This window comes from Malaclemys terrapin, chromosome 12 (genome assembly GCF_027887155.1).
Source record: "Malaclemys terrapin pileata isolate rMalTer1 chromosome 12, rMalTer1.hap1, whole genome shotgun sequence".
Lineage (NCBI taxonomy): Eukaryota > Metazoa > Chordata > Testudines > Emydidae > Malaclemys > Malaclemys terrapin.
Genome location: NC_071516.1, coordinates 46,208,794 through 46,232,116, shown reverse-complemented (window position 1 = coordinate 46,232,116; position 23,323 = coordinate 46,208,794). Strand labels below are relative to the sequence as shown.

The window sequence follows — 23,323 nt, the reverse complement described above, 5'->3', positions numbered from 1 at the left end:
CAGGCCATGTCTCCCCCCCATAGATTGACCCCCCGGCCACCTGGATCCACGGACCGGAGCCCCTATCACTTTAGCTCAATGCCCAGCCCCCATCCAGATTGTGCAATCCACTATATGCTGGTGTCATCCCTAGAGGGTGTGAGCGAGCCAGGCTGGGGGGGGGTGACCCAAGAGCCAGTCCCCTGGGGGGTGGGGCCAGGGAGACCAGACCCCGCCCCCTTACATACCGTCTCGCTATCTGCAACCGGCGCAGCTCCTGGCTCTTCCAGTAGGACCTGGAAGGGAATTGGGGATGGAGGGGGTCAATACGGGGCTCGGCCTGGCAGGGGGGCACTACTGGGATTAGCTGGGCCCAGAGGGTGGTGGCTGTGATTCCCAATTTGACCACAAGGGGGCTGTGAGGTCCAGGAGGATAGAATGGGGGGAATCGGAGAATTTTGCCCTACCGGGGGAGGAGGGGCAGTTGGGAGCCAGGACTCCTGGGTTCTATCCCCAGGGGATCGAGGGACCTGTTGGAACAGATTTTCCCTCCCAGGGACGAATGGCTCCCGGCCCCACGGAGGGGCCTGGGAACCCGGAGGAACTTACGTGGAGAGCCGGCAGGTAGCTGGGAAAGGAAGGGAAAGAGATTGAATTAAAGGGAGATTCCATGGAGTCTCTTGTCCCCGTCTCTCTCGAGCTGCAGTGCCCCCTAAAGGGGAGCACCCTGCCATCCCGGACGCCTGGGTCCCATCCCCCCTCCCACTTTGTCCGGCCCCGGGTCTGGGACCTGAACGGCTCCCCCAGGGGTGAGGCGACTGTGCTGCTTCTTGGATGCCTGGGTCCCATCCCCCGTCCTACCCCCCACCTGAAGCTGGCTGGGTCTCAGCCCAATTCTGGTATTCCCTCCCCTGCAAAGGAAAATCACTCACAGTCCTTTGTATCAGGAGTCTGCTGTGCTAAGTTACTCACAGTCCTTTGCACCAGAGTCCTGTGGTACCCAACTACCCATGATCCCTTGCATGGCGGTCCTGCTCTAGCCACATACCCACAGTCCTTTGCAACAGGCTCTTGCTATCCCATGTCACCCCTTGTGGGGGCTGAGAGCGCTGACGGCGCCCCCTAGGTGTGAACACTCCTGTCCCTCATGCCTGGGTCCCATCCCCCACAGGCACTGAGAGCTGCGGTGCCCCCTAGGGGTTAATGCCCCGTGCTGCCGTCCCGGATGCCTGGGTCCCATCCCCCATCCTACGCCTCACGCACCTGCCGTCTTCTTCCTGCAGAGGTAGATGAGCAGCAGCAGCAGCGCCAGAGCCGTGGCAGCCCCACCGCACCCAGCCACCATGGGGACGGGCAGAGACCAGGCTGCTAAAAGGAGGGGATGAGTTAACAGCCAGGAACAAGGGAGGGGGCAGTGTCTGGGGACCCACTAACTGCTCCAGACCCCATCCAGGGCAGGGGACAATCTGGGCCCTCCCCTTTAAGGAGGGATTTTTTGCCTGCCAGATGCACTTGGTACTGTCCATGGTGAAATGCTGCCACCTGGTGTAAGGCTCAGGTACTGCACCCCTGGGGCCATGTGTGGTTCTGTCGCCCCCCCCAACATGTGCTGTGTCTTGGCTCCAGGGTCTCCCCCAGGGTAGCAGGTGTTGGGGTGCTGGGGTTATTGCGGGATGCGATTACAGGCCTCACCTGTCACAGTGACTTTCACAGCCTGGCTCCTGGGGGATGGGATCCACCTGCCGCTCATGTTCACCTCGTACCCACAGCTGAATTCCCCAGTGTTGCTGGGACTGGCTTGCAGGACGCTGAGCACAGAGAAGTTCATCAAGCCGGTGCTGGGCTCTGTGGTGCTGATCTGAGGCCCTGTGTCCCCAGAGATGATCTCAGCTCCATCCTTGTAGAAATGAAACCTCCTCTCGCTGGTGTCCCCGGGGGCCGTGCAGGTGATGAGCAGGGGGAGCCCTTCGCTCACCACTCCGGATGGGGGATCCACACTCAGTACTGGCTGGGGAGGGGGATCTGAGGGGAGCAGGACAGGGGAGAGGTCAACAGAGAAACCACAGTGCTGAGTGTGGGGAAGGGGCGGCTATACTGTATAATGGGCACTAGAGGCATCAGAGAGTGGGGATGGGGGACGGGCGGCTATTCTGTATAATGGGCAGTAAGGCAGCAGGGGGCGGGGGAGGGCTGTCTATAATGTAGAACGGGGGCTGGGAGTGTCCGTACCAGTCACGCTCAGTGGCACCGGCTCGCTGGGGGGTGAGCGGAGGTGGCGCCCATGGAGCTCTGTGCTTTACCCACACCGGTAGGTCCCAGCCCAGCTCCCCTAGTTCCCTCTGGTGGGATTGGCTCTTCGTGCCCCTGGGCGCCCCCCCCCAGCCCTTCCATGCTCGTGCTCCAGCCAGGATCCAGCGTCTCCCAACATGGGTGCCCAGAACCAGAGTCAGGCTTCCCGCTCAGCTTGGCCAGCCCCTGGGAGCCCAATGGGGTCACCTTCCCCCCCAGATCTGGCTCAGTGGAGCTCAGCCAGGGGACGGTTCACCCCAGCCTCTCTGGGGTTCAGAGTTGCAGGAGCGCAGGGGGATGGGGTGCAGGGGAACCAGGGGACAGGATGCAGGGATGCACGGGATGCAGGGCGACAGGGTGAAGAAGCAACAGGATTTGGGATGCAGGGGAAGAGGGATGGGGTGCAGGGGCGATGGGAGTTAGGGTGTGGGAGATGGGGGGACCGGCCGTGAGGACATGGTGCAGGGGTGAGGGGGGATGAGGATGGTGTTGTGTATTTGGTTTTCCTTGTAATAGCACTTTGCTGCTATGACAACTGAGTTAGATTAGTAGGGGATAGTCCAGCCAGTTTTGGCTGGCTTGGTTAGTTCATTGTGTGAAAACAAATGGTTGCTTTTTAAGGTTTACAGCTCTCTGGTCTCCAGTGATTTCTTCCTAAGCCTGCTGCCCCCAAGAACACAACAGATAGGGCACAGGGGGCTGGGATGCAGGAGTGCTAGGGGATGAGGTTCAGGGTCACAGGGGGATGGGGTACAGAGAGATGGGGTGCAGAGGAACGGGGTGCAGGGGTGCAGGGGGGTGGATGCAGGAATGCAGGAGAGGGGTGTCAGAGACCAGACAGAACTCACCTGTCAGGGACATGGCAATGGGCCGGCTCGCCCTGGATGGCACCTCTCAACCGGCGCGCAGTGTTCAGTACACACAGACATACAGCCCGACTATCCCCATCCTAGCCCTGAGCTCCATCCGGACACCCCCAGTCGGCTTAGGGACCCCGTCAGCGATCAGCCCCCCTCACTGCCTGTAGAATCTGTACCCGGCCACCCCCTCACCTGGGGGAGCCGAGCACCTGAGGGTCACCCGCTCCCCAGGAATGTACATTGTATGCTGGGGAGCTAGAGCGAGCCGGGGGGAAGGGGGGTGGCTCTGTTGTAGACGGAGGGAATGGGGGAGGGGAGAGGGAAAGAGACAGCTCGGCTGAGACCCACCCCAGCTCATTGGCCAGTAAGTCAAGAAATGGGTCCTACCCCTCAGTGAGTCTGTGCCCCCAACGCCCCCATTCACCCCCTGCAGCCCAGAACCCCGGGGTGGCCAGTGCCAGAGCTGGTGTCACGGGGCAGTACCCGGTTAGATCACCAGTGAGAGGCGCCCCCCCGGGGGGGCCCTCATCCTCCCCCAGCCATGCCGGGCCACTCGCAAAGCTGGGTGCGTCCCTATGACTGGCACCACCCGCTGTGGGTCAGGCTGTAGGAGCCAGTGGATTCAAACCCCAGGGTTGAGCCCCATGGCCCGGGCCCCACCCATGGGCACCACGTTGCACGAGCACCTCCTGTTGTTTGGCATGGGTCTCTCACGGGGCAGCCGCGGGAGGCTGGGGAGTAGCGGGCTCAGAGGGGGGCGGTGCGGGGTTCCCATGGCACTCTGTGGGGGCTGGACCTCATGGCTGAGGCAGCCTGAGGGGTGGGAGGGAGAGAGATCAGAGCTGGCCTTGGGAGGGGGCAATGGCAGCAGGGGGCAGGCTGGGAAGGGGCGGGCGGGCAGGTGGACAGTGCTGGGCACTGTTCTTACGTCAGAGTCGGGGTGGGCTGGGTGGGGTGAAGGTTGGCTGACCTGGGTGTGCAGAGGAGCACGGCGGCGATGGTGTGGGCAGGGTGGGTATCTGGCAGAGATACCCAGGTAACGATCCCCAGCTCGCACCAGCCCCTCTTCCGGCCAGATCTGCTGCTCTCTGTCTGCCTGCATCCAATGAGGCCCAGCCGGTCAGTCTCCCCGCTCCACCTCCCTCTGGATCAGCCCCGTCAGTGGCTTCTCTCCCTCCCCACCCAGTGCCACCCTCTGGAGGGACGTGCACTCACCCAGCACCAGGATGTGGACGGGGTGACTCGGCCTGGATGGGATCTCCCGCCCCGATTCCAGGAACCAGTACCCACAGCTGTACGCCCCGGAGTGCGATGGGGCCAGGGGCGGCAGCCGGAGGGCGCGGCTGAGGTTTAGTGGGTCAGGACCAGGCATCTGGGAATCTAGGTTCTGACCCTCCTTGAGAAACTGGATCCTGGACAGCGTGTGGCCCCCGGGAGCCGAGCACATCAGGGTGATGGAGTCACCGGGGATGTAGCCGGGATGGGACGGGGACACAGAGAGCTGGGGAGTAGCTGGGGGAACTGGGTGACATGGAGAAAAAGGACAGGGGACAAGATGAGACAAGGGGAAGCCAAATCAGCTGGGGCACAGACACACACACAGGGCAGGGCTCTTCCCCTCCAGCAGGGGGCAGCCGGGACACCCACACACCCCTCAGCCCCTCCAGCACGGACACCTCCCCACTTCCCAGCCAGGCTGTTCATGGTGATGGTCCCTATCAATCATCTGTTTCGCCTCTTCCCTGCCACCCTCGGTTCCCAGCGTGTCCCCGGCCCAGGGAGTTGCTCCGCGGCGGAGGCTGGAGGCTCCTGCCTGTGGGTCCTGCGGGGAACGAGGTCTCACCCAGCACGGAGATGGCGATGGCCCCACTGGGGGGGGATGAGATCTCTCTCCCGGACTCCCTCCTCCGGTACCGACAGGAGTAGGCCCCGGCGTGCTCCGTGCCCACGCGGGCGAGCTGCAGTGTGGGGCTGCTGATGAGCAGAGGCGAGGGCAGCTGCCCTCCATCCTTGGAGAACTGAACCGTGGCCAGCGTGGGAGCCCCAGGGATCGAGCAGGTCAGAGCCACGGCTTCTCCCACCATGTAGACCGGGTGTGCGGGGGTCGCGGTGAGCCGAGGGGCAGGCAGGGGGGCTGAAAGAGACAGTGAGGGAAAAGGAGTCCTAGGGGATTCGAGAGCCCCCGGCCCACTGCGGGTCAGTGCACTTTGGGAGACATCACCTTTAGGTTACAGGGTCACGGCTAGTTGTCACCTACAGATACACCTGCCCCCATCTTACCAAGGAGATGCCTTCAAACGGCCACAGCTGACAAGCCAACCATGGGCTGCTGGCTCGGAGGAGGCTTTGAGTTGGGGGGTGTCCCCTGCTGGTGAATCTGCTCAAGCCTCATCTAACAGGTGAGCAAAGCCCACAGGTAAGTGGGGAACATGGAGATCTGGGAGATGGGTCAGAAACAAGAGGGAGTGTGGGCTATAATGGCAGAGAGAAAGGAGGGTCAGGGCAAAACTGGGAGGCAAGATCGAACCAGTATCTTAGATGCCTATATACAAATGCGAGAAGTATGGGGAATAAGCAGGAAGAACTGGAAGTGCTAATAAATAAATACAACTATGCCATTGTTGGCATCACTGAAACTTGGTGGGATAATACACATGATTGGAATGTTGGTGTGGATGGGTACAGCTTGCTCAGGAAGGATAGACAGGGGAAAAAGGGAGGAGGTGTTGCCTTATATATTAAAAATGTACACACTTGGACTGAGGTGGAGATGGACATAGGAGACGAAAGTGTTGAGAGTCTCTGGGTTAGGCTAAAAGGGGTAAAAAACAAGGGTGATGTCATGCTAGGAGTCTACTACAGGCCACCTAACCAGGTGGAAGAGGTGGATGAGACTTTTTTTAAACAACTAACAAAATCATCCAAAGCCCAAGATTTGGTGGTGATGGGGGACTTCAACTATCCGGATCTATGTTGGGAAAATAACACAGCAGGGCACAGACTATCCAACAAATTCTTGGACTGCATTGCAGACAACTTTTTATTTCAGAAGGTTGAAAAAGCTACTAGGGGGGAAGCTGTTCTAGACTTGATTTTAACAAATAGGGAGGAACTCGTTGAGAATGTGAAAGTAGAAGGCAGCCTGGGTGAAAGTGATCATGAAATCATAGACTTTGCAATTCTAAGGAAGGGTAGAAGGGAGAACAGCAAAATAGAGACAATGGATTTCAGGAAGGCGGATTTTGGTAAGCTCAGAGAGCTGATAGGTAAGGTCCCATGGGAATCAAGACTGAGGGGAAAAACAACTGAGGAGAGTTGGCAGTTTTTCAAAGGGACACTATTAAGGGCCCAAAAACAAGTTATTCCACTGGTTAGGAAAGATAGAAAATGTGGCAAAAGACCACCTTGGCTTAACCACGAGATCTTGCACGATCTAAAAAATAAAAAGGAGTCATATAAAAAATGGAAACTAGGACAGATTACAAAGGATGAATATAGGCAAACAACACAGGAATGCAGGGGCAAGATTAGAAAGGCAAAGGCACAAAATGAGCTCAAACTAGCTACAGGAATAAAGGGAAACAAGAAGACTTTTTATCAATACATTAGAAGCAAGAGGAAGACCAAAGATAGGGTAGGCCCATTGCTCAGTGAAGAGGGAGAAACAGTAACAGAAAACTTGGAAATGGCAGAGATGCTTAATGACTTCTTTGTTTCGGTCTTCACCGAGAAGTCTGAAGGAATGCCTAACATAGTGAATGCTAATGGGAAGGGGGTAGGTTTAGCAGATAAAATAAAAAAGAACAAGTTAAACATCACTTAGAAAAGTTAGATGCCTGCAAGTCACCAGGGCCTGATGAAATGCATCCTAGAATACTCAAGGAGCTAATAGAGGAGGTATCTGAGCCTCTAGCTATTATCTTTGGAAAATCATGGGAGACGGGAGAGATTCCAGAAGACTGGAAAAGGGCAAATATAGTGCCCATCTATAAAAAGGGAAATAAAAACAACCCAGGAAACTACAGACCAGTTAGTTTAACTTCTGTGCCATGGAAGATAATGGAGCAAGTAATTAAGGAAATCATCTGCAAACACTTGGAAGGTGGTAAGGTGATAAGGAACAGCCAGCATGGATTTGTGAAGAACAAATCATGTCAAACCAATCTGATAGCTTTCTTTGATAGGATAACGAGCCTTGTGGATAAGGGTGAAGCTGTGGATGTGGTATACCTAGACTTTAGTAAGGCATTTGATATGGTCTTGCATGATATTCTTATCGATAAACTAGGCAAATACAATTTAGATGGGGCTACTATAAGGTGGGTGCATAACTGGCTGGATAACCGTACTCAGAGAGTTATTAATGGTTCCCAATCCTGCTGGAAAGGCATAACGAGTGGGGTTCCGCAAGGGTATGTTTTGGGACCGGCTCTGTTCAATATCTTCATTAACGACTTAGATATTGGCATAGAAAGTACACTTATTAAGTTTGCGGATGATACCAAACTGGGAGGGATTGCAACTGCTTTGGAGGACAGGGTCATAATTCAAAATGATCTGGACAAATTGGAGAAATGGTCTGAGGTAAACAGGATGAAGTTTAACAAAGACAAATGCAAAGTGCTCCACTTAGGAAGAAAAAATCAGTTTCACACATACAGAATGGGAAGAGACTGTCTAGGAAGGAGTACGGCAGAAAGGGATCTAGGGGTTATAGTGGACCACAAGCTAAATGTGAGTCAACAGTGGGATGCTGTTGCAAAAAAAGCAAACATTATTCTGGGATGCATTAACAGGTGTGTTGTGAGCAAGACACGAGAAGTCATTCTTCCGCTCTACTCTGCTCTGGTTAGGCCTCAGCTGGAGTATTGTGTCCAGTTCCGGGCACCGCATTTCAAGAAAGATGTGGAGAAATTGGAAAGGGTCCAGAGAAGAGCAACAAGAATGATTAAAGGTCTTGAGAACATGACCTATGAAGGAAGGCTGAAAGAATTGGGTTTGTTTAGTTTGGAAAAGAGAAGACTGAGAGGGGACATGATAGCAGTTTTCAGGTATCTAAAAGGGTGTCATAAGGAGGAGGGAGAAAACTTGTTCACCTTAGCCTCTAAGGATAGAACAAGAAGCAATGGGCTTAAACTGCAGCAAGGGAGGTCTAGGTTGGACATTAGGAAAAGTTCCTAACTGTCAGGGTGGTTAAATACTGGAATAAACTGCCTAGGGAGGTTGTGGAATCTCCATCTCCGGCGATATTTAAGAGTAGGTTAGATAAATGTCTATCAGGGATGGTCTAGACAGTATTTGGTCCTGCCATGAGGGCAGGGGACTGGACTCGAAATCTATGAATCTATGAACAGAGCTGGGTCTCACCCAGCCAAGGCGGCTCATGCTCTGACATCCTGAGATCCCAAATTCAGTCCCCACTGCCCGGGGCATGACCCAGACCCAACCTCCGGCGATGCAGGCGGTAGCTAGCATGGGACTGAGGTTTCGTCACCACAGCGTGACATGTGCTAGAAATGAGTGGAATGATAAAGGCCGGCCAAATGGGGCAGGTGAGTTTGTATCTCCAGCGCAGCTAAAATGTCACGTGCCCTGGTTTAACCCACTAGCCCTTACTCCGCTCCCAGAGCCATGGATGGGACCCAGGAGTCCTGGCTCCAACCCCCCCAGCTCTAACCACCAGGCCTCACTCCCCTTCCAGAGCCAGGGATGCGACCCAGGAGTTCTGGCTCCCAGCCCCCACCCTCACTTCTCCCCTTGCCTGGGGCCCAGAAAGCGAAGCCGAGCATGTGGGGGCCTCTGGCCCCAGTATGTCCCGGTGGCTGCTGGGGGAGAATGACCTGGTGCCCCCCCCGGCCGGGCTAGTGAGACTCACCGATCATAGCGATGGGCACGGGGGGGCTCTCCCGGGAAGGGATCTCCCGGCTGGCTCGCAGGACCCAATAGGCACAGCTGTATTCACTGGGATCTCCCATCTCCACTGTGAGCATCTCCAAGGGCCCCATGGCCCCAGCAGGCAGCTCCTCGGGGGCCTGGCTTCGGTGTCTCTTGTAGAACCTGTATCCAGCCACCTCCTGGCCCCTGGGAGCCGAACACTCCAGGGTCACCCGCTCTCCCCACACATACACAGGGTGCCGGGGGCTCAGAGAGAGCACAGGGGCTGGCAGGGGCTCTGGAGCAAACAGGGAGAGGAATCAGTGACCGGGGCCCTGCCCTCAGCTCCAGCTGATCCTGTGAACACCCAACCCACCCACTTCTGGTTCCTTTTCTCCCACCGCTGGATACTTCCCTCCCCCTCCCCCTTGTCTCTCTCCCTGACAACCCAGGGGAAAGCGCCACCCAGGATCTCAAGGGGAAGGGATGTAATTCAAGCCTCAGGAGCCCTGTGGGAGGTGGTTCAAGACGGTAACATCCCCATTTCACAAAAGGGGAAACTGAAGCACGGAGCGTGACTGCCAACTGAGAGGAACACTCAGGAATAGAACCCGGGAGTCCTGTTGTGACAACCATTGTTATGTATTTGCAGCAAATATTGTACAAAGGTTGTCGTGTGAGGTGTCTATGAAAAGGTTATGATTTGCTGGTTACGATTATGCTGTCTGTATGTGTGTCCCTGTTTTGTAGTTGAAGTTATGAATATTGGCTCTGTACTTGTATCTCAATGTGTTTTGACTCTAAATAGCCTCTGTGAAGCATTTGGTCAGGTTCCTGAGAAAGGACTATTCTCAGTAAATGCCCAATCAAGAAACACTTAACTGACAATGGACTTTGGGAGATGCCAATCCACATCTGAGCTTTCCTGGGAATGTTCAAACTAACATGTAAACAATGGTGTCAGCCTGCAAAGGGAGTCATGCATGGACATGTGACTTGCCCATGTGACTCCAGACTCCATCTTGCTGCTGTGATTTTCCACAGTAAGAACAAAGTGGTGTCTTTCCATGGGCAGAAGATATAAAAGGCCCTGAAAACTCCTCCATCTTGTCTTTAATCCTGCTTCTGACCTCTGGAGGAACCTTGCTACAAACTGAAGCTCTGAACAAAGGACTGAATGACCCATCCCAGCTGTGGATATACTCCAGAGACTTGATTTGAGCCTGCAGTTTATTACATCACTGCTGCAAGCCTGAACCAAGAACTTTGCCATTACTGTATGTAATTGATTCCATTTAACCAACTCTAGCTCTCATCTATATTTCTTTCTACACTCGCTCTTCCACCCTTCGACAGAGAATCCCTTCATACCTCCCATCCCCTGGTGACCACTCTCTGCGCCCCAACAGCGAAAAGCAGAGCATTACTCAGCGCCAAACCCGGCCAGAAGTGTAAGGAAAAGCCAGGTGGAGAAAGAGCCACAGAAATTGACTGTTCAGCCCCCTGAGGGTGACCATCCACTTGTCTGGTCTCTGTTGCTCTCCTTGCCATGGGATGCTGTGGTGGCCAAAAGCATATCTGGGTTCCCAGAAGTACTGGATCCATTCATGGAGGACAGGTCCATCAATGGCTCTTAGCCAAGATGGTTGGGGATGCAACCCCATGCTCGGGGTGAGGCTGAACCTCTGACTACTACAAGCCACGATGGAAGCCTGGGCTGGATCCCTCCATAATTGCCCTGTTCTGTGCGCTCCCCCTGAAGCTCTGGTATGGGCCACCATTGGAGGCAGGCTACTGGGCTAGAGGGACCAGGGACCAGCATGGCAGCTCTTATGTTCTGATGCTGGTCCCTGCTACCACATGCTGAGAGAAAAGGGCCTCACCTGTGATTGTGATGGAGATGGGCTGGCTCTCTAGGGAGGAGATCTCCTGCCCAGGTTCGGCTACCCGGTACATACAGGTGTACGAGCCAGAATCCTCCATGCCGAGTCTGCCAATCTGGTAACTCTGAGAGTCCTCCAGCACCTGTCTTGTGCATGCAACTTGTTCCCCAGCCTTGAGGAAGCAGAACTGCATCTTCTTCTCCCAGCTGGGAGCTGAGCACGTCAGGGTAACAGAATCTCCGGTGGTGAACTCAGGACCCGTTGGGGACAGCCGCAGAGCTGGACGAAAGGTTTCCGGGAGCACAGAAGGCCCTGAAGAGAGACAATGGGGACTGACCCCTCCAACAACCCCCAGTGCTATGGGAGCTCCCGCCACCCAATATCAGGAGATGGCTGATGTGTCCAAAGGGAGATGACACTCAAGTTCATTTGCTACCACACTATATTTCCCTCCCTGGTCACTAACGTTCCCTCCCCAACCCAGAGATGTTTTCTTTGAGGAGCATCAGCTCTGGGTTCACCCACTTTTCATTTACTGATTTTCTCAGTTTTCTTGCCCATTTCAGGGAAGGTTGATTGGTCTTTAAAGACCATCAGGTGATGCTCCTGGGATAAGGCAGGTGTGAGCCTACAGCTAACCCAACAGGCCAACCGTGCTCGGTCTCTGTGGAGCTGTGAATTTAATAATTCCTGTGAGTCTCCAAGCAGCAGGACTGGGAACTGTAGGGAGATGCCTCTGGGGACATCAACTGAGACCTGCAAGGCCAGGTTTGGACTGGCAGCTGTCAAGGAGTTTGCCGGCAAGGTTGACAGGTGGGAATGTCAGAGAGGTAACGAACATTTCAGCAGCAGCACATATCTCCCTTGCTGAGCAGAGCGTCACAGGGACTTAGTTGCTAACACAACCTCCCTTGACAAACCAGCTCTCCTGGACAGGAGCTCTCTGATTGCCCAGAGCAATCACTTTGCAATGGCCAAGCATTTTAACTCAACAACCCTCTGGTGCTATCCTGTTCCCACCTTCCTTCAGAAGTTCAGCTGAAGATGGAGACCAACTGACCACAGTGAAGGTAAAGAATCCCCCATCCAAAGTGGAGTCTGTAGTCTGGCCCAGATACCAACCCCCAATATCAGACAGGATTCATCAGCTCTACAGACAGATTTCTCAGTTCATCACAGACATACCAGTCAGTAGCCCACAACCCCTCCAGTCTGCAGGCCAGATGTCTGAACAGCCATCGCCTGACCCAAAAGGTGTAGATGGAAACATGACTCACCTGTCAGATGGATTGAGAGGGGGGCACTCGGCAGTGACTGGATCATTCTCCCTGAGACACTGATCTCATAGCTGCAGGTGTAAGGGCCGGTAGCATCCAAATCAGACTGACGGAGCTGGAGACGGGCACCCGGCTGTGAGATAATGACATTCCCCTGCCTCAGGAACTGGTAGCTTTCAGCCATGTGTCCCGGAGGGGCCGAGCATATGATGGTAACAGGGCTCTTCCTGGGGGGATCAGAATTCACAGAGATGGAAGGAGCAAGAGGGAAATCTGTGAAGAGCAACAACAGGAGAGAAGAGGGAGTGTTAATGTACCGAGAGTGTGGAAATAGCAGAGCAATTGCGGATGAAAAAGTGGGGTCTAGAGATCAAATCGAGGCATGGGGAGGGAGCCAGGACTCCTGGGTTCTATCCCCCGCTCTGAGAGGGGAGTGAATTTCAGTTCTTGAAAACTTGATAAAACTAGTAGGAGGAGAAGTAGATAGCTAAACTGAGCTGATGCCCTTGACAGCAGTTAGTTTGCTGGTTGTGTCTCAGCCACTGTCGGGGGAGAAATGCCGGTGAACCCAGATCAGTCAGCCCTAGGAAACAGATGCACCAGTCGCTAGGGCCAAGCAGGGATGGCTGCGCTCTGAGATGCTTTCCCACCCAGACTCTCCTCCCCAGTATGGGCAGGTGTATTGCTTTTGGGATCCCCATCACAGCCGTGAGCCCCAGCTGAGCACCCCTGTTCTGAGTGGAAAAATCTGCAGAGACCTGCACCCCGATTTCATCGCAGAAGCCATATCTCCCTCCTGGGAGCCGAGCACTGGAGAGTAACATGCTCTCCAGGGAGATAGACAGAATGCTTAGGGGCTAGAAAGAGCATGAGGGCCGCGGCCCCCTGCACTCCAAAGGGCTGTGAGAAAGCATCCTAGGAGATGCTGGTTCACACTGGGTTCCTTTAGGGTCTGATGAGATGAAAAGGAAGAGTCCTCCGGCTTGCACTCGAGAGGCTGTACTCATGCAGCGTGGCCGGCTCAGTGTTGTGGTGAGACCACGCGGGCAAAATATACAAAGTAAATAGCCTGAAATAGATCTCAGTCATCATTGTTCTTACTTTGCCTAGTGGTAAATTTCAGTTATGAAGGTTGGAAATATTTCTCTGTTGGTTTGTGTGTAGGCAGCGAAATCGGTGTTTACCGACAAAAATCAAATACAGAACGGACTCCTGTTCCGGACTACATCTGCCAAGATGCACAGCGCTCACCCCTCTAGTTGAACTGCTGCAATGCAACATGGGGGGCTTAGTTCTGAGTGGGGGGCTGGCCAGGAAATGAGAATGGGGACACAAAACACCAGAACTGAAACTCCCACTAGATACCACAGCCACTCCGGGCAGATACAGAATACAAACAGAGCCAAAAATAAAGGATTTTGTTTCAAGAAGGAGGAAAATGTCTCATTCTGATCCACAATGTTTAAATGAAATGTTTTGACATGTCCGCAACTAATTTCAACCATCCCCTCCCGTCCCATGCAAGGACTTAGGAGGACCAGGTCACAAGCACTATTGAACAATGTGCCGTATCTGCAGTGAAAGGCCAGAAGGGTCCATCAAGAAGCTCCTTCAAGCCAAAATCAAACCAGCGACATAAAACTTAGCCACATTCTTGAAATCTACAGTCCGCCTCACCACCAGCTCAGGTGCTGAAGGAATCTCTAGAGCTCAACAGGTTTAGCTTAACGAAGGTGAAGCGGAGATTTGATTGTGGTCTATAAGTACCTAACATGATGACAGAAATCTGATACCAAAGAGCTCTTCAATCTGGCAGCCAAAGATCTAACAGGATCCAATCGCTGAACACTGAAGCGAGACTAATTCAGACTGGGAATAAGGTGGAAATTTTCAACAGGGAGGAGAATTCACGAGTGGAAGAACCTACCCATGGTCGTGGTGGATTCTCCATCACTGGCCATTTTTAAAACAAGGGTGGATGTTTCCCTAGAAAATCTGCTCTGGTTCAAACAGGAATTACATTGGGGATGTCCAGTGAAGATGGGACTAGGTGATCAGAGGGGCCGTTTCTGGTTTGAGAATCTGTGAAATGGTTTTAGTTTGTTTGGGGGGGGGTGTCATTTTTTTTCCGGGTAGGTGGAGCGAAGACAACGGGACCCTCCACCAAGGGCAGGAGAACCTGGGGGTTGAAGTGAGCAGGCTGGTGACCTTCCCCACACATGAGGAGTTGGGTCTCACATGTGATGGGGACGGGAATCCCCTATGAGACAGCAGGAGAAAGGGGACTCACCCATCACTGATATCCAGACAGGCTGGCTGCGTGCAGAGTAGAGGGTCTGTCCGTCTCTCGCTGCCCAGTACTCACAGCTGTACATCCCGGTCTTCCCCGTCTCAGCCATCAGGACCAGCCAGGGCACCCCGGGCAGGCCAGTAGTTTCCGTGAAGACCCGTTCCCCGCGTGGATTGTAGAACTGGTAGCTGGTCACTGCCTCCCCACCAGGGGCCAAGCATCTGAGTGTGATACGCTCCCCCGGGACATACACAGGGTGCTGGGGGTCCATGATGACTGTGGGGGCTTGCAGGGGGGCTGAGGAAGGGCAGAGAGATTCAGGGGAAGTTTCACTCCCCCAGCCACATGCTGCCTCCCACTTCCTGCCCCCCTTGGCTGTAGCCGGCAGCCCCTCACAGCTCTCCGTTCCTCCCACACAACAAACACCTGGTGTCTGCACCCCACAGGCCCCAGAGCTCTGGCTGCATCTCTCCTGGCCTCACCCCTCCCAGTGCTCCATGGGGACGGGGCAGGAGCCCCTGTCACCTCTAGCAGGTTCTGGTTCCCACCTGGCCACACCACACGTCACGGGCTCCGCCGGGCATGGCGCTGCTCAGTCAGCTCCGTGGGGGTGCTGAGACCGGACGGATGAGGGAAGTGGGAGTGGGGGTGGGGAGATGAGAGGAGATGGCAGCTAGGGAGAGAGACCTCCCCCCATGGAAGCCCTGAGGCTCAAATCCCCCCCATCTCCTGGCTTGCAGCCAGCACTGCTGAGATTTCACTCTGCATGTGGCCCTGGGACCAGGGCTAGAGTCTGTTTTTGGGGTGCTCCATTTCAAGCAGATTACAGGAGTCTGGTTCTAAGGGGGGGTGGCTCAGCCCTATCAGAGAATCCAGTCCCTATAATGCCTCCAGGGAACCTCAGAAAACGGAGCCCCCCACAAATTAACAGTCACTTTGGGAAGTCTTCCCAGGGCCCCCTGCAGGTTCCGAATCTGGGTGTCGAGTGGAGCATAATCAGAGTGAGACACACTCAGAGATGGGGTGGGAGGGTCTCTGCACACAATGCCTGGGGAGCGGGGGTCACCACACACAGTGCCTGGGACCCCACAGTGAGAAGCCAGGCACACAAGGGCATACTGGAATCAGTGTCCCCTGTCTGGTCCCATTCTCCACCCCACTGACCAGACAGTTCCTCTGGGGCAGGATTGGAGCTGGCGGTCCCTAGAGGTGAAAGGCCTCATGTCCCATTCTCTGACCCAACCAGCCAGACCCCCCACCATGGGGCCAGACTGGAACTTGAAGTCTGCCCCATAGGGTGACCCCCTTTCTTGGAGAGGACCCATCTGGACTGACAGCTGGGGTGTGTGTGGATCATGTCCCTCCTTACCTGCAGGTGACACAAGCCGGGGAAGGATCTGGAGAGAAGCTGAAGGAGAGAAGAGGAGAGATGGGCAGTGAGAGCTCTGGGGATGGCACAGGAGGGAAGGGGGCTGGAGAACAGGGAACGTAATTTAGGGAGATGTGGATTTGCCCAGGTGGATGTGGCTCAAGATCTATTTCCCTAGGGGAGAGTGACAGACAGTAGGTGGAAGGAAATGACCATCGGGGAAAGAACAGGAGGTTGATACTCAAGTAAAGCCCCAGGAAAGCAGCCATCTGGTGACTGTGAGTCTATTTGCAGAAGCCCAAGGCTCAGGGTTCGTGCTCCCTGCACAGAAAGGCCCCAAGAGCAGACCCCACGTGGCAGGGAAATCCCAGACTCCCCCCAGACTGTCGCTGAATGGAGGCTGGAGATGGAGTCTGGGGGACGAGAGGCCTGGAGAAGCTGGAGGTGGAATGAGAAGGTGAGACGCATGCAGGGAAGGGGGGAAGGAGACACAGGCTGAAGGAGGAGTACAGGGTCACTCACCCAGGAGATGGAGGAGCTCCATGCTGGATGTAACAGGATGCTGCTGCCCGGTGAATCTGCTCCTTCAATGGGCTACTTAAATAGCAACCGAGCTCCTACAAATATCTGTGACCGTCCGTCCCATGGGGCGAGACACTTCCCCAAAGTCTGCGCATCTGAGAGAGGAACCAGCTCCTGGGATGGGCCAGCTGGAGTCTGAATGGAGCAGGGACGGGTGGTGACGATGCAGCCTCAAGCCCTGCTGATCGCTGGAGAACCCTGGTGTCCGGGATGGAGAAACCTCATGGATTAATGCGGGAGATGGAATGAAAGAATTAGAGAGGGAAAGGGGGATTGAGACATTCAAAGAGATGAATGAAGAGACAGGCTGCTTCACAAATAGAGGAAGGGAAAGAGAGAAATAAAGGGAGTAAACAGATGAATGACAGCGCGAGAGTGAGAAAAGGAAAGAGTGAATGAGTGAAGAGGAAGAAGAAGAGACAGTGCCTGAAGAAAAGGCGAGATGGAGAGAGTGAAAGAGAAAGACACAGCAGGAGAAGTGCAGAGGGAGGTCAGTGACTGAGAACAAAGAGGACAGTCAGAAATAGAAAGATTGAGCGAGACACAGACAGAAGGAGTGGAGAGGCGACTGTGAGAGAAGGGGGGGAAGAGAGAGGGGGAATGAAAGTCAGATACATGGAGGGAACGTGTGCATGAGGGAGAGAGAGACGGAGGAGTGGGGAGGATGAAGAGGAGGGTGGCAGAGTGAGGCAGGGAAAGGGGGAGACGGAGGGAAGACGTGAATGAGGCAGGAATGGAAGGAGTACAGGGTGAGTCATTCACCTGGCGCAGGGAGACACATTTAGCTCCGTGCTGGGGGGACCTGGAAGCTGCACCCCCAACCCCCGTCTCCTGAGAGCCCCGTGCTCCCCTCTGATCACAGCCAGAGGAAGTGCTGCCTAAGGGACGGAGCTGCTTCTCCGCCCCACCATTGAGGTACCACATGCTGTGGGCTGACTGTGGCCAGGCCGGGGGGCTCCCAGCATGCCTTGCAGCTCCCAGCCGCTTTGCAGGGCCTGGGCCAACAATAACAGAGGGATCATCTACAGGGTAACCAGGTAACAGCTCCTCACTCCATCCATTACCCTGGCCAGGTACACCAGGGGCATGGGCCCAGCACCAAACAAAACCTGTGAAGGGTCATGGGGCCAGCACTGGGGCATGGGGGTCAGCACTGACTGGGAGGGGAGAGCTCCCTAGTGAGCCCCACCTTGATCCCTGCAGCACAGCGCCTTCTAGCACTGCACTGGGACATGGGGCTCAGCACTGACTCAGAACAAGTAACTGGACAGAACTGAATTAGACCTGCACTTCTCACCCAGCTCGCTGGTCACTGCTCTCAGACGAATCCCGCGTACGCAGGGGTCACGGACATGTCTCAGCCGGCAGCATCACCCAGCAGCTGAGTCATGTAACTTTTTACAGGAACGGAGACAGGGCTGGTGGCTGAGCTAAAGGAACAACCTCACACCAGGGACCGTTCAAGCTGATGCGGAGGTGGAGTTTGGCCTAATTTTGGTGCCTCTTTATTTATCCCTGTGTCTCTCTGTGTCTTGTCCCTCAACCTCTTCCTTCCTTTGTAGTGCAATGGACGAGGTGTCTCTCCTCCTGAGTCCTCTGCCCCACGCACCCTCCCCCTTCCTCCCATCCCCCTACAGAGTCCCCATCCTGCTCTCCAAACTGTTCTCCTGATTTCAGTGGCATCACGGCTAATTTGGGGTGTGACAGTGGAGTCTGAGGTGGCTTTGCAGCTGTTTCTGGGGAGCTCTTCCCAGTCATGGGTTGCAGGCTGGAGAAAGCACAAAGAGACTTCTCTGAAAATTTCACACGTGTGCCATGCGGGTTGGCATCACAGGCAGATGCGATTCGCTGGGCTAGAGGCAGGGTTGGGGCCTGTAACGAAGAGAAAACTGAAGCAAAACAGGGACTAGGGGAAAGCTAAGACGGTTTCATTGGGACTGGGAAATTTACCTCCTGAACAGCCCCCGAGAACCTGCGCCAGAGAGAAAGGCCAGCCAAGGAAAGGCCCCGACTTCCTGGGGTTAGCTCTGCTGCTGCTGCCGAGATCCTGCTAACAGACTGCTCCCCTAAACACCCCCTCTGGGCTCATTAGTCCTCGCACCCCTTGAGACCCCAACATGCCCCAAATTCCCCAGCTCCAATCAGAGCCTCTTAACGGTCTCCCAAATTTTCAAACAAGCCCTTTGGTGTCCCGGCAGAGCTGTTATATCTGTGTCTGGTCAGTTTCTCAATATTACACCCAAAGGGAGGGACGTATGTGCCACAAGCCACTGGCTGGCTGATTCCTTGTCATGGCCTCTTCCCGGACCCCAGACTGGCTAAAGGACCCCCAGAGTCATGGGGGGTTCTTGTGCAGAGTGGAAGCCAGTGTCCGAATGAGCTCCCCCTTGCCATCCAGCAATGAACTGGGCGGGGGGTCAGTCTTCGGGAGCAGTGCGTCTATTTGCATCGACACAGCTACTCTACCTGGGTGTTCAGTAGCCAGGGCTGCTTTGCCAGTGATCAGTTGGGGCCATTCCAGGATGAAATTCCCTGTAGGATTGAACACCGGGCTAATGAAATGTCATGTCTTTAATTGTACGAGCAAAGGGCAGCAGAAGTGTCCTTAGCAGGCCCTGATTGAGGGCATCACCAGCAGTCATGGTGGATTCTCCATCACTCGCAAGTTTTAAATCAGGAGTCGGGGGTTCCTAGTAGTTCTGCTCTAGGGATTGTTTTAGGGAGGGGTTACGCAGGCAGGGCCGGCTCTACTGTTTTTGCCGCCCCAAGCAGCGCGCCGAATTGCTGCCCCGGAAGGCGGGGGCAGTCTGTGTGCCATTAGGGTGGCACACGCATTTCCGTGGCGCTGGCAATTCGGCTGCAGCTTCTGTCTTCAGCCGGAAGAAAGAAGACGTGAATTGCCACCGCGGGCAGCTGAACATAGAAGCTGCCGCTGAATTGCCACCGCCATGGAAATGGCGCGCTGCTTGGGGCGGCAAAAACACATGGAATGCCGCCCCTTGCAGATTGCCGCCCCAAGTACCTGCCTGGAATGCTGGTGCCTGGAGCCGGCCCTGCACGCAGGGAATCAGACAGGATGATCACAGATTATGAAGCCAGAAGGAACCATTATGAGTAGCCCCATGGCTATGGAGCTCATCTAGGATGGAGAAGACCCAGGGTCAACTGCTTGACACAGAGCAGAGACCTGAAACTGGGTTCTCCACATCACAGACCAGGCCTGTGAAGAGAAATTTCGGGGCCCTGTATGTCATGTTCACTTGAGCCTCACTCTCTCTCCTGTTTCAGACATTTGGGGGGAGGGGCAATTCAAAACTTAGCCCCAATTGTTTCATCTCAATGCAGCAAAGAAAAATATTTGAAATCTCAAAACATTTCCCAGGCCGGGACAGCCCTTTCCCACTGGCCCTAGAGGTGGGTTCAACTCATGGCTGGGGGAAATGGAGGCTTGAACTTTTGATCCTCAACTCTAGGAGAACCCTAGTTAGTGGCTGGGGATCTCACTGGACTCGAAGGAGTGAAATAAATCAGGATCCTTGTTGCGCAGGGGTGAGAGAGTGAGAGGAGAGGAGAACTCCAGGGATGGGAAAGAGAGAGAGGCAGGGGGATAAACAGAGAGTCAGCCACTGACCCAGAACAATGAGAACATGTTCAGTCCCCAGGGTGCCTTGAATAACCTGTGGTTTGAGGTTGTTCTTTCCGCTCAGCCACCTGTCCAGTCTCTGCTCTCATAAAAAGCAACAGCTGCTTCCCCCTCAGGCCACGTGGGGATGAAATGACCCCAGCCCCAGGGATGGCAGACACGTGCTCCTGGTTAGTGCTATGCGCTGAGACACAGCAGGGCACAAAATAGCGCACCCTGCAAATGTGACGTACATCTGAGACCTGCAACTGCAGGACTGAAGTTACCACTTTAGCTTAAACTAGGATGTCTTGCAACACAGGCTACTTTGCAGGTTGGGGGGAGGGTCTCAATGCTGGCTCCAAAGTCCCACTGCAACACTAGAGGGTATTGGATTGCAGAGGGCAGAGAGTAGCTCTGTAGGGGGCGCTCTCCCCTCACACCCAGTCCTGGCCTCCATGTCCTCATTCAGTGCTAGGGGGCGCTGTGCTGCAGAGAGTGGTTGGGAGGTTCAGTAGGAGGCGCTTTTCTAAGCTGAGAAGCCCTTATCTGTCCTCGTACGGAAGCAGCTCCACACCCTTTATCATCCTTCTTGCCCCTCTCTGAACCTTCTCTGGTTCCTTTTTGAGATGGGGCAACCAGAACTGGATGCAGCATTCAAGGGGTGGGCGTACCATAGATTTATATAGTGTCATCATCCTGTCATCATCTTATCCTTTTCCTAATAGTTCCTAACGTACTGGGAGCCTTTTGGACACCCCATATGGGAGGCTGTTCAGAGCGGGCTGATGGGGATCAGGCTGAAGTAGAGAGGCAAGAGAATAATGGAAACAGGGGGGATTGGCTGGTATCATAAATATAGAGGAAAGAGTAGCATAAAATCCCTCCTTGGAAGCTGTATTAAATCGCTTTACTTGTAAGAGGTTAAGAAGCTCAAATAACCTAGTTGGCACCTGACCAGAAGGACCAATGAGGTGGAATGACTCTGTCACCATTGCATGCTCACTGCCCGGGAGCTACATGTCTGCTGTCACACCCCAAGGGCCCCCTTCCTCAGGGTGTCTTCTGGAGAGGCAGATCAGTATTCTATGTTGCTAACGCTGTTGCAGGCATTGCACAGTCTTCTGGGAAGGGATAAAGGTGTGAGTGTGGAGTCAAAGATTTCTTTGCAGGTTGCAAGAGGCCGAAGAGGGAGGGAGAGAGCAGAAAACAAGTTAACTCAACGCTTCAGCTAGCTCAGTCCAAAGATAAGATGCTGGCTCCAGCTCAAGGCCACAGCACACAACCCACGTTCGGTGGCCTGCCAAGAATGACGGGGACCTAAATTCCATAAAAAAGGAAAATTCAGCTGCACAAACCTGTAGCGGCTGCAAAACGTAGTGTGACAGTGAAGGCCAGCAAAGGGGGAAAAGAACCAATGTAGTGTCCTTAAAGCCAGGAAGTTTTGGGAAAGATAAAGAAGCCACGAAAGGCTGGTTTGGACTGGTACCAAAAGCATGGGGGAGGGGGGAGATCCCAGGACAAGACACCCCAAAACCCCTAAGGTTTAAAATCCCTCCCGAAAGCTAAAGCAAGTCAAAAATTAACAGCGGACTCTGGACGACCTGTGCACAGGACAAAAATTCCCGTCCACCCTTCCTCCTCTTCTTCTCACATTACTCCCAGACGTGGCCAGCCTCGGGTAGTGCGGGTGTAAGTATAAAAGTGGGTTAGGGTTTGGGGCACTAATGCTTTCTTCCTTCCTCTGAGTGATGTGAAACCCCCCCCAGCACTCTCCTCTGTTTTATTATTTTATCAACAAAGCTTTAAAACTCAGTCACTTGGTGTGCTCCGTCATCTCCTCCCCTAACAATTCTGTGGCCTCAGCCTGATCACCTGAACCTCAGGCAGATTGGTAACTTAAATCTGTCACACTACAACCTTTCAAATGCTCAAGAATGGGCACCTCGTACTGTTGGAATTCACCCCCCCCTTGCATGGGGCCCGTCTCCAGCTCCATACGGCTGATCCAGACATTTCTGGCTCCTACACCTGTAGCTATGAGATAGACATGTCCGGGAGGAAGATGCAGTCGAATCTGAATTCTCCCTTCTCAATCCATTTGCCAGGTGATTAAGTACATTCAACCATTGCATCCTTGTGATATTTCTGCTGAGGTCATTGACAGGACTGTTTGGAAAATGCCGATTATATTTGGTGCAAAATTTTGAAATGAATTTGGTTTTCCACCGCAAAAAATGCCTGCAACAATGTTTCACTTTTTCTGTGAAAATCTGAACACACTTTTGTAGAAATGTTTTCAGTTGAAATGGCTGGTTTCCAAAAAAACAAAAACAAAAAACCTTCAGTTACTTTGCTGAATTATTTTTTTCCCGAACCATTTCAAGATTTGGTTTCGTTGGACAAAAATGCCTAGAACATTTGGGCCATAATGATTTCCCCCCCCAGTGAAAGCGTTTATTTTGGTCAAAAAAACATTTTTGATTAAAGAAAGGTTTTGAGGACCTTTTTCCCCACCACCTCTAGTAGTCACCTAGTAAATTACTAGGGCTTCTGTTGCTGCTTCATTTTCTAATGTTAGTGATTCCTGGGCCATTTTAAAATATGCTACTACTGTACTATTATAATTATTATTGATTATTTGTATTGCTGTAGTGTAGTTAGGGATGGTAGGATAGTGATGAACTCAATGACGAACCTATAAGCAGAGCAGGAAAGAGAAGTAAGCAGAGCGATCTGAGATAGGAGAATGCCTCTCAAGTTGAACAGTAAGATCTACACGATGGTTTTTAGGCCTGTACGTTTGTACGGCTCCAGATGTTGGGGGCTGAGGAAAAGACCAGGCAGATCTCGAATGCTGTGGAAATGAAAATGTTAAGATGGATGCTTGGCGATGCAAGGATGGGCCATGCTCGGAACGAACGAATCAGGAGAAGCGTGTAGGTGGTACTGGGGTTATCGAAAAGCTGAGGGACTCCCAGCTTGGATGGTTCGGGCATGTGAAAAGAAGACTATATACGAAACAGGGCGTTACATTTAGAAGTAGAAGGTTATAGAAGGAGTGGAAGACCCAAAACTAGATGGTAGGATGTTATATGAAAGGATTTGATTAGCTGCGGAGTTTCTGAGAAACTGCTACCTGACAACCTGGAATAGGGAAAGACTGAAACAGTCGACCCCCTGTAGATTGGACCAAGGCTAGAAGAAGTTAGAGCTGGCTGGGAATTTATTGACAGAAGTTTTTCCCACTTAAAAAATGCAGAGTTATCAAAACTGACACCCTCTGCACACAGTTTGA

General features: G+C 53.7%; 1 protein-coding gene across 1 annotated transcript; it reads right to left on the bottom strand.

Moving 5' to 3' along the window:
• Nucleotides 1-1,234: 1,234 nt before the first annotated feature.
• LOC128846146 (Fc receptor-like protein 5) lies at nt 1,235-14,723 on the bottom strand. Its single transcript, XM_054045209.1, is given in 10 exon segments — nt 1,235-1,344; nt 1,672-2,001; nt 2,209-2,308; nt 3,757-3,941; nt 4,344-4,649; nt 4,972-5,262; nt 9,004-9,300; nt 10,886-11,197; nt 12,163-12,435; nt 14,453-14,723. Coding segments are annotated over 10 exon segments (2,475 nt in total).
• Nucleotides 14,724-23,323: the final 8,600 nt, after the last annotated feature.